This window comes from Oncorhynchus nerka, linkage group LG4 (genome assembly GCF_034236695.1).
Source record: "Oncorhynchus nerka isolate Pitt River linkage group LG4, Oner_Uvic_2.0, whole genome shotgun sequence".
Lineage (NCBI taxonomy): Eukaryota > Metazoa > Chordata > Actinopteri > Salmoniformes > Salmonidae > Oncorhynchus > Oncorhynchus nerka.
In genome coordinates, this window is record NC_088399.1 from 20,747,006 (window position 1) to 20,758,867 (window position 11,862).

At 40.9% G+C, this 11,862-nt stretch overlaps 1 protein-coding gene across 10 annotated transcripts in view; it reads left to right on the forward strand.

Annotated features, from left to right (window-relative positions):
* Positions 1-7,904, forward strand: part of LOC115120378 (F-BAR domain only protein 2-like) — an 84,614-nt gene extending 76,710 nt beyond the window's left edge. For 9 of the 10 annotated variants that reach the window (XM_065017344.1, XM_065017341.1, XM_029649307.2 and 6 more), the window contains 3 exons: positions 466-665; positions 1,132-1,361; positions 1,729-7,904. In XM_065017344.1, coding sequence (XP_064873416.1) covers positions 466-665; positions 1,132-1,361; positions 1,729-1,751 — 453 coding nt within the window. In that variant the 3' untranslated portion in view covers positions 1,752-7,904. The remainder of the gene's footprint in view (positions 1-465; positions 666-1,131; positions 1,362-1,728) is intronic. The other variant, XR_010463755.1, reaches the window with a different exon arrangement.
* Positions 7,905-11,862: the final 3,958 nt, after the last annotated feature.

Consider the following 11,862-nt stretch of genomic DNA (forward strand, 5'->3'; position numbering starts at 1 on the left):
AACAAACACTGTACAAATCACAGGGTAGGAACCCAAACAAACACTGTACAAAACACAGGGTAGGAACCCTAACAAACACTGTACAAAACACAGGGTAGGAACCCAAACAAACACTGTACAAAACACAGGGTAGGAACCCAAACAAACACTGTACAAAACACAGGGTAGGAACCCAAACAAACACTGTACAAAACACAGGGTAGATTATCACACGGGACGAGACCCCTAATCATCTGCGCAATCCACAATGGCATGAAATCCAAAACACACATAGAACAGGTACTCACACAAACCAACGGACATTGTAACAATAATCGACAGCACAATGGTAAACCAAGGTCACACTATACAATTACTAATCACTGGGAATAGGGGCCAGGGGGTAATGAATGTTCCGGAGGGATCCGTGACACATGATATTTGCCATTTACCCTCTGACCTCATGCTGTGTCCCTGTGTGTGCAGGTGTCCTCTAAAGGAATCGCATCGACCCCTCTGAACCTGGCAGTGTACTGGAAGTGTGACCCCGCCACCACTGACCTGAGGCTGGACTACCACTACAACCCAGAGTCCATGCTCTGTCCCGGCCCGCTCTCCAACGTACAGGTCCTAGTGCATGTAGATGGAGGGGTCACCAACATGCAGTCCCTGCCTAATGCTATCTGGTGAGAGAAACAACCAGAGAACATGTGGACATTAGTACTTTTTAGTTATTGATGCTTTGAATGATTGATTGACTCGTATTGACTGATTGATATGAATATTTCCATTACAAAAGTAGTGATAGTGTATCTATGGTTTTACATGTCTCTGCGACAGAGAGTGGTAGTGTATCTATGGTTTACATGTCTCTGCGACAGAGAGTGGTAGTGTATCTATGGTTTACATGTCTCTGCGACAGAGAGTGGTAGTGTATCTATGGTTTACATGTCTCTGCGACAGAGAGTGGTAGTGTATCTATGGTTTACATGTCTCTGCGACAGAGAGTGGTAGTGTATCTATGGTTTACATGTCTCTGCGACAGAGAGTGGTAGTGTATCTATGGTTTTACATGTCTCTGCGACAGAGTCGTAGTACAACTACTTGTGTAAGCTACATATTCACAAGTCTTCTTTTGTCTCTTTCCACCAGGAACTCAGAGCTGAACAAGTCTCTCTGGAAGCTGAACGACATCTCTGAGAAGTCTGATAATGAAGGCTCGGGGTCTCTGAGGGCTAAGTTTGAGCTCTCCGACGGCCCGTCCACCCCAACCACCCTGGCTGTGCAGTTTATGAGTGAGGGGAGCACGCTGTCTGGGGTGGACATAGAGCTGTTGGGAACCGGGTACAGACTGTCCCTCAACAAGAAGAGGTTTGCCACAGGTACGTATAGGACCAAAACCTAGACACAAAATCTGACAACTGATGAAGGCTTTTGCAGCTGAAACATATGGTGTGTGTGTGTGTGTGTGTGTGTGTGTGTGTGTGTGTGTGTTGGGTGCAGGAATGAAACAGAGCAGTATAAACTGTGAATGGGGTTTATTTTTCCCTACTCGCCACACGATCTGTTGTTACCTAGGTAGACGTGATGCGCTACAGATAATACATATGAACTTGTCACCTGTTGTTTCAATGTTCATGTTGTGGCTTGAGGTGAAGAGACTTTTCCCTTTTGGTTAGTCAAATGTGAATGATGTGGTCTATATTGTTGTCTAACCTGAGTGGTCCATGTTTGTGTTCCTTCTCCTAGGTCGTTACATGGCAGACTGTTGAGTATGCATACCGTCCTGGACCCCCAAGCACAACGACTTTATTGAACAATTATTTTCAATATTTGAGTCCTTTTTGTCCTATTTATTAAAGGGGAGGTGAAGACTGGAGAGGTGCAGCAAATACACCAGTTTTTTTGTGACTCATCCAAACACTGCATTATGTCCCAATGTACCTTGTCTGTCTCGAGCAGAGATCTCCTCAGTACAGTAAGCGAGCAGAGATCTCCTCAGTACAGTAAGCGAGCAGAGATCTCCTCAGTACAGTAAGCGAGCAGAGATCTCCTCAGTACAGTAAGCGAGCAGAGATCTCCTCAGTACAGTAAGCGAGCAGAGATCTCCTCAGTACAGTAAGCGAGCAGAGATCTCCTCAGTACAGTAAGCGAGCAGAGATCTCCTCAGTACAGTAAGCGAGCAGAGATCTCCTCAGTACAGTAAAGCAGCGCTGAGTAATGAACACTGTTTAAAAAGAAGAAGAATGCATGAAATAAAAAATTAAGTTGAGCTGTCAGGAAATGGAAATGTAGAGATGTTGAGAAGTGTAATGCTTTCTAATCAATTCAGACTTTTATAAAGTCAGGACCGTAGTGTTTCGTTATGTAACAATGTATGGATTATATATAAATACATATTATATACAAAAAAAATGTAGAAATGAATACAATCTGCACTAACAATCTAAAAATATATATTTGTTCTCTCCTTTGTAAATTGTGTATGTATTCCACTGAAGCTCTTGTAGTAACAGATTCTGGGTAAAACAGTGAGAAAAGAGAAGAAAGAGGAGAGGAAATGCCACACTCCTCCCTCATCCCGCTCTCCTTCTCTTCTCAATTGCAAGTACGATCACCAAGTATTTTACTTTGTGAGACTCAAGTCATGTTTTTTTCTGATTGACCTTTATTTCCTGGGTTATTTTCATTCTGATCATGTGCAATGAAGAAATTAAGGTATAAGCTGTATTTTTTTTTTTTTTAACTAAACAGATTCTCTGAAATGTTATCATGGCGCAACATTAATCGGTTGTCCTGTCGCTCCTGACAACTGGTAATAACACAAGGTCAGCTCTCTTTCAAAAGCAAAAAGACAAAACTTAACTGACCTCAGTGCCTCTTTCTTTCTGTGGATAAATTCATTGAAAACGTAGCTACTTTTCTCTAAGCCCTTTTGTATGTTCAAACGGCACCGCTAACAAAAAGAAAAAGCACCAACCTTGTGCAAGTTGTTGTTTTATAATCTTGTTTTTGGATGTTGAAGGGAAAATGCGTCCAGTTTCTACACCAGTCAATCCAAAAGGCATCTGTCTTCCAGAAACTGCTGATCCAGTGGACTCAGTCTCAGTTCTGTGTCTTTGCTATGATGTTGTCTTTTCTACTGGGGTATTTTTTCTATATTTGATCCGACAGTGATCTTTGTTCCCAAACCGCTTTTGGTCTATTTGAGAGCACTGGACAGCCTGCTAGCTGAGCATCTTTATCACAATCTAGCCAAATCAATTCTAGAAATGCCTTAAGAAAATATACCTTGTCATCTTTTGATAATGGTAATAAGATGCTATCTGGTTGTGATAGGCTACATTTCTGCCGTGTTTGCCTGTGAGGAGAGAGACGGACAACAGTTCTTGGTGCTGACTCGATTTCATACAGAGTGGTTCATTCTTGCCTTATATACCAATGGAGGACCAGTATCCAGAAGGGCTACATATCCTAGATGGAGAGATGCATACGCCTTATGTAGCAGTTCTATCAATATCACTAACGTGTGTTTTTGACAACCTTTTCCAATGCCTTCTCCCCAAAACCACAGTTTGGATTGTTTAGATAATGATCACAGTACTGTATTTTCATTACAAACATTGATATGGGCACACCAGTAACACTGTGATTGTGGACTGTTAGTGTTCCATGTATGTGGCCATCTGAACACTGTATGCGTGTAAACTCCTGGCCCATATACACAAAGCGTCTCCGAGTAATAGTGCTGATCTAGGATCTGGCCATATAATACAATCAATTATGAACTAAAAGATAACTGATCCTATATCTGCACTCTTACACTGAGACGCTTTGTGGATAACGGACCCTGGTATTTGGTACAGTTGATACTGTTAACGTTCTCACTGCTTCTGAAATGGCACCCTATGCCCTGCAATATATAGCGCATTACTTTTGATCAGTAGTAGTGCACTATGGAATAGGATGCCTTTTCAGAGGCACTATTTATAGATATGGTTAATCGCATCGCTTACTAGTAAACGTGATCTGACCAAACCTCAATATATAACTTTTCAGCACAACAAAACACCTAGTCCATGTGGCCAGTCTTCTAGAACTATGACAGAACGCCTAGTTCATGTGGCCAGTCTTCTAGAACTATGACAGAACGCCTAGTCCATGTGGCCAGTCTTCTAGAACTATGACAGAACACCTAGTCCATGTGGCCAGTCTTCTAGAACTGAGAGAACACCTAGTTCATGTGGCCAGTCTTCTAGAACTATGAGAGAACACCTAGTTCATGTGGCCAGTCTTCTAGAACTATGAGAAAGCACCTAGTCCATGTGGCCAGTCTTCTAGAACTATGAGAGAACACCTAGTCCATGTGGCCAGTCTTCTAGAACTATGAGAGAACACCTAGTTAATGTGGCCAGTCTTCTAGAACTATGAGAGAACACCTAGTCCATGTGGCCAGTCTTCTAGAACTATGAGAGAACACCTAGTCCATATGGCCAGTCTTCTAGAACTATGAGAGAACACCTAGTCCACGTGGCCAGTCTTCTAGAACTATGAGAGAACACCTAGTCCACGTGGCCAGTCTTCTAGAACTATGAGAGAACACCTAGACCATGTGGCCAGTATTCTAGAACTATGAGAGAACACCTAGTCCATGTGGCCAGTCTTCTAGAACTATGAGAGAACACCTAGTCCATGTGGCCAGTCTTCTAGAACTATGAGAGAACACCTAGTCCATGTGGCCAGTCTTCTAGAACTATGAGAGAACACCTAGTCCATGTGGCCAGTCTTCTAGAACTATGAGAGAACACCTAGTCCATGTGGCCAGTCTTCTAGAACTATGAGAGAACACCTAGTCCACGTGGCCAGTCTTCTAGAACTATGAGAGAACACCTAGTCCACGTGGCCAGTCTTCTAGAACTATGAGAGAACACCTAGTCCACGTGGCCAGTCTTCTAGAACTATGAGAGAACACCTAGTCCACGTGGCCAGTCTTCTAGAACTATGAGAAATGTGATTATTGTTTAACAATGTTGATAGAGATGTATTTGTGAAGTCAATGTCTAAAATAGGATTTGTTTTGTATACAGTACAATAATTCAGAATTATGTCTTGTAAGGCATGGATTAATCATCACGGTTTGAATGATTGGTCCTTTATGGATGATATTTGTTTAAGATACAGTTTAAGACTCCACCTTCAGTAGAATTGTAGAGGCGAATACTAACTTTCTTTGAAATAAATAAATAATATTTTCCAGAACACTTTATATGGCCCAACCAAATAATGTGTGACTATCCGAATGGAGTTGGAGTTGACTAAACTAAAGCGTTATCATGGAAAACCAACGTAGCATGTAAGGAACGTTTAAAGAGGGGAACAGCGTATCAAAATCAGATATTTTATTTTTATGGAGCTCTCCTTAAAATATCATATCAACAGCGCCGGCTACTCTCGATCCACCCACTAAGATCAGAGAAACCCCCAGTCAGAAACTGAATATATATGCAAAGTATATTTAGCGAGCTGGTTCTTGCTGTCTCTACATAGCATCCAGTGATTTATTTTTTGTCTTTCTTGGAGCTTGTCATTATGATTTTTGTTTGTTTATATGTCTATGTCAAAAGGAGAGTTTAGTTTAATTTCTCATAAAATGTACATTTTTACAAATATCTCAGCCACTTTTTTTTTCTGTTCACTTTATGATCGATCTCAATGTGCCTGTATTAAATGTATAATATATGATTATATACCTATATATAAAAAATGACTACTTAAAATGGTCTCCTGTATGTTTTTCTGTCCAGTTTGTGTTTTCTTACTGTGTACCTGTGTGAATCGTTTACATTCTGGATCCTAGATTCTAGGATCATTGCTTCTATTAAATCATGATATAATATAGTACTATTGTCAAGGGGAGATCATTCAGATATCATGATCTTGTCTAATAATTTTCAGACATGAACCCTATGTCAACTAAAGTTCTTGGCTCCATATTTAGGCCACTATGTACAAGAACGATCTGTAAGGGACACAGTTGCCAGAAATTGACGATAGAGGTCAACTTCTGGGTCGGGATTCTCGAGTTAGGCATGATTTTGTTTGGGGACTGCAACAAGCCCAAGCTCTGAAGGGAAACCCGAGTGTGCGTGCCGAGGCTGAGGAGACTTTGTTACAGTACTATGAACCCTATGTTACAGCAGTGCAGTTTTGCTTTAATAACAAACCCAAGTGGAGAGTTTTACCTATTGACCTCCCAGAGATCTCATTAAATTCAACTGACTGGCTTTTGCCTCTACTCTCCTGGCTCGGCTTCATTCAGCCCCACAGAGGTGTATGCGAACTCCTTTAGAGTTAAGTCAACAAATGACAGGTTATGGTTAGGATGACTATATTCTCTGAGTTGTGTCATTTTTAGCATAGGGGAAAGGACTTGGTGTGGAATAATTAGGAGATCCTGGTAGACTCACTGCTCATATGAACGTTCCTGGCTGAGTTTGTTTTTCTTCAGGGAGGCTGCGTTGGCCTTCTGAGACTGACACATCACAATCATTTAATATGAACACACTGGTACACCTTTAGCCTCATTTATACAGATAAAATGTGTTCAATCTTGAGACATAATTGCGATTGAATATTCAATATACTGGTACAGTGTGTACTGTATGCATTGCTTAATTTTCCTCAATGTCTGACCATTTTGTTTAATTATGTTCCCAACGGCCACTGTCTGTACAGCACTGTCTTTATTCGAGATATATCATTCTGAACATTTCATAACGAGGGCATCGAAGCTATTTCACACGTGATGTAGTGTATAACCAGTGGTGAGGGAGAGAATGTGTCGCGGGAGACTAGACGAGAGCGTCAGGCTTTGAGGCTGAGGTAATGGCGTGTGTGTGCTGGCACTACATCTCCTTGTGCGTATTTACACAGCCGGTCATGCCTTATGTCACAGCTACTCCACTTCCAGACCACCTTGCTAATTGAAATAAAGCTTCTCTGAGCCACCCTGTCAGTCCACAAGCACATGTGAACCATCAGTGTGTTCGCTTCCCTCTCTCTCCCTGTCCACCTCACTCAGACCTCTGGCTGTGGCGTGTGTGTAATCTGGGCATGGGCTCTGTGTGTGTGTGTGTGCACACATTCAACATCTTACTCTACTTTTTTGTGAAGCTGTGTGGCTAATCCACTGACAGCATTGATCTGGATGATCAGAGGATCTGGAGTTGATTGAGAGGGTCTAAGAAGGTGGTGTTGGTTGAGAAAATATATTTCAGTTATAGATTGAAAGACGATAGTGTATTCTTAGACTATACTCATGAAGGTCTGTGAATCTGGTATGGATTAAGAGGGTCTGTGTCTAGTATTTAAGGATCTGTGTCTGGTATACATTGAGGTTCAGTGTAGTAAGTGTTCTGGACTTGTTTAGCACCCCCTAGAGGCAGTTTAAGTACAGCAGCTAGAATTTACCTGTTTGTGTCATGTGACAGGAAGCCGTTTCAGAGGTGAAGTAATGTGTAAGATTTGCAGGTGTGACAGAGTAGTTACAATCCGTCAACATAAGCTTTGTAAGATGCAATGTGTGTAAGTACATTTGTTTATTAACACAAGATGAATGTTTTTCACATCATTTTCATGTTTCTGTAAAAGATTAAGGATTGAGTTGGCTGTTAGCACTGAAGCTAATGCAAAGTAGCTATTTCTCCCTATGGACAACTAGCTTAGCAATATCAAGCATACAGTTGCATTCTAGTAACTTTATTTGATTTTTGACTCTAGATTGAGTACTCTTATTGCTCATTTTGTACATTTATTGCAGTTATTGTGGAAGACATTCTGTGCTCTATACTACTGTAACTGAAAACATGTACTTTTGTGTTTGTTGCAGTTTCAGACTGTGATTAAAGTAAACTTCCAAAACGGCACCATGCTTCTCACAGAGTTATTTAAATGAATGTTTATCTAACTGGATAGCGGGATAAGGGCTACTGTACATTTAGCGAGCCCAATATAGTAAGACTTGTATGCCTCCACTCCTGTAGAAATCAGAAAGGAGAAATGAAAACGGTAATACTTTGTCAAAATCAGGCAATACTAGCCAACCATGAATGACTTTACCCTCATCACATCCCTTTGCAAGACGTTGGCAACTTGCCAGTCAGAGCTCCAGTGGAAGAGGTCCTGGTACAGCCCCAGGAGAGGGTGGAGGAGATGTTCGCTGTCAACAACCAGAGCATCAACAGAACTTTCCAAGTATATCTCCTCCCCTCCAGCAGATTATGTTGAAAAATGTGTCTTAAACGGAACGGAACGAAGCGGAGAGGGACCTGAATTTGTTCAATAGAAACTTTAGTTTTCATTGCAAAACGCAACTGTTTGGACTACTGATTACACCTCGGGTTCAGGTGGCAGTATGCCCACAAACTGTTTCCACACAACATTGACCTCTACATTGCATCGCTGACCTCGTGCCACAGCGGGCTTCTGTGATGATGGTCCTCATGGTTGTGCGTCACACAAACAAACAAATACAACAGCCACAACTAATATATTACAACTCCATAATATAGCCATATTCGCAAGCTGACCACAAAACACTCACAAACACAATTTTTGCTTCTGAGTTGGTTTTATTCTGAATTGTTCATTTGTGAGTTACTCCACCCACTTGTTAGGAGTGGAACGGCCCTGTGGCATTTAGATAAACTCTACTCTCAGGGGAGAGCACAGAAATAGATTGTGTAGAATTCCACATTATAGTGTGGCACCATTAAAGTAAACAAGCACTTATTTGGGTTTCTCATACATTCTATTTCTATGGATGATCTCTCTGAGCCTTTGTTTATTTTTATTTTTGTCTCCGCTGAGAGGAATCAAGAATCAATTGATTTGATTGAGTTGGAAAATCTCTTGAACTGAAAAAATGCAGGGACAACTTATTTGATCATTTGGTTCCATAAATTACATTTGGCAATAGGGGAGGGATTATTTTTAATACTAAGGCTGAGTGCAACAATTCAGCCTTATCCAACTAGGCCTAAGTGTAGCTGTGTAAGGAAAATACAATCCCTTCTACCAAGATTATCTCTACTGGGTCATCCAAAGACAAGTGGGGGTCAAAGTTCTTGTCAGACTGACCCACAAGGTAAAGTAACAATATATGTCTCGTTGCCTGAGACATTCAAATTAATGTACGTATTTGGGGTAAACATACTGTACCAGTCAAAGTTGGGACACACCTACTGATTCAAAGTTTTCTTTATGTTTACTATGTTCTACATTGTAGAATAATAGTGGAGACACTATGAAATGACACATATGGAATCATGTAGTAACCAAAAAAGTATTAAACAAATCAAAATATATTTATATTCTTCAAAGTAGCCACCCTTCGCCTTGATGACAGCTTTGCACATTCTTGGCATTCTCTCAACCAGCTTCACCTGGAATGCTTTTCTAACAGTCTTGAAGGAGTTCCAATGTATGCAGAGCACTTGTTGGCTGCTTTTTCTTCACTCTGTGGTCCAACTCATCCCAAACCATCTCAATTGGGTTGAGGTCAGGTGATTGTGGAGGCCAGTTCATCTGATGCAGCACTCCATCACTCTCCTTCTTGGTCAAATAGCCCTTACACAGCCTGGAGGTGTGTTGGGTCATTGTCCTGTTGAAAAACAAATGATAGTACCACTAAGCGCAAACCAGATGGGATGGCGTATCGCTGCAGAATGCTGTGGTAGCCATGCTGGTTAAGTGTGCCTTGAATTCTAAATAAATCACAGACAGTGTCACCAGTTAATCACCCCCACATCATCACACCTCCTCCATGCTTCACGAAGGGAACCACACATGCAGAGATCATCTGTTCACCTACTCTGTGTCTCACAAAGACACGGCGGTTGGAACCAAAAATCTGAAATTTGGATTCATCAGACCAAAGGACAGATTTCCACCAGTCTAATGTCCATTGCTCGTGTTTCTTGGGCCAAGCAAGTCTCTTCTTATTGGTGTGCTTTAGTAGTGCTTTCTTTGCAGCAATTTGACCATGAAGACCTGATTCACACAGTCTCCTCTGAACAGTTGATGTTGAGATGTGTCTGTAAACTTGAACTCTGTGAAGCATTTATTTGGGCTGAAATTTCTGAGGCTGGTAACTCTAATGAACTTATCCTCTGCAGCAGAGGTAACTCTACGTCTTCATTTCCTGTGGTGGTCCTCATGAGAGCCAGTTTCATCATAGCGCTTCAAAGTTCTTGAAATGTTCCGCATTGACTTACCTTCATGTCTTAAAGTAATGATGGTCTGTCATTTCTCTTTGCTTATTGGAGCTGTTCTTTCCATAATATGGACTTGGTCTTTTACCAAATAGGGCTATATTCTGTATACCACCACTACCTTGTCAAAACACAACTGATTGGCTCAAACGCATTTTAACAAGGCATTTAATTGAAGTGCATTACAGGTGACTACCTCATGAAGCTTTTGGAGTGAATGCCAAGAGTGCAAAGCTGTCATGTAAATATAAAATATGTTTATTTGTTTAACACTTTTTTTGGTTACTATGTGATTCCAGTGATTACAGTATGTGTTATTTCATAGTTTTGATGTCTTCACTATTATTCTACAATGTAGTAAATAGTAAAAAATAAACCTTTGACTGGTACTGTACATTGGACATGTATTTTGGAATAAACCCCTTTATTATGTCCTTGTCTAGAGATTAGAGTACATTTTAAAACATGAAGCAACTTTGTGACATACCACTGACTACAAGAGGACTTCAGCCCTACATACATAATTAACCTGATTTATATTGTATCTTATATGATATAACAATATGAAAGTTCAGAGTCTACCGAGTCATCAGTTCGTCACCCATACGTATACTGAGTATACAAAACATTAGGAACACCTTACTAATATTGAGTTTCACCCCTTTTTGCCCTCAGAATAACCTCCATTTATTGGGGCATGGAATCTACAAAGTGTCGAAAGCGTTCCACAGAGATGCTGGCCCATGTTGACTCCAGTGCTTCCCACAGTTGTGTCCAGTTGGCTGGATGTCCTTTGGGTGGTGGATCATTCTTGATACACACAGGAAACTGTTGAGCATGAAACACCCAGCAGTATTTCAGTTCTTGACACACTCAAACCAGTGCAACTGGCACCTACTACTATACCACGTTCAAAGGCACTTAAATCTTTTGTCTTGCATTCACCTGAATGGCACACATACACAATCCATGTCTCAATGGATTAAAAATGATTAAAAATCCTTCTTCAGCCTGTCTTCTCTTCATCTACACTGATTGAAGTGGATTTATCAAGTGACATCAATAAGGGATCATACTGTAGCTTTCACCTGATTCACCTGGTCAGTCTATGTCATGGAAAGAGCAGGTGTCCTTTCATTACTAACCCTCATTACGTACTTGAAATACAAATAAGTGAATAATAATCAGCTTTCACCTATCATCAACTAATTCTTGAGCCATTTGATTGCTCTAGATGAAGTAAGTCTATGCAGAATAACATTATCATTACATGACATCTCTATGATGGCCCATACTGGCCTTTTCTGATGGCTACTTCATTGAGGATAAATGTACGTTCTATGACTGTGATATGCGTTTATGCCACCTCTTAAGATGAATGCACTAACTAACTGTAAGTCACTCTGAATAAAGGAATCTGCTAAATGACTTAAATGTAAATGTAAAATATATGGTGTCAGCATGATCACTTGGTCCCCATAACGTGTCCCCAGACTACTGAGGTTATGATGTGGCAGTAGGAGTGACAGGAGGACATACAACAGGGCACTCAGTCCTGGACTTTGTTCTTCACTCCAACTCACCGCCCCCTATATATACTCCCAGCCCTGAC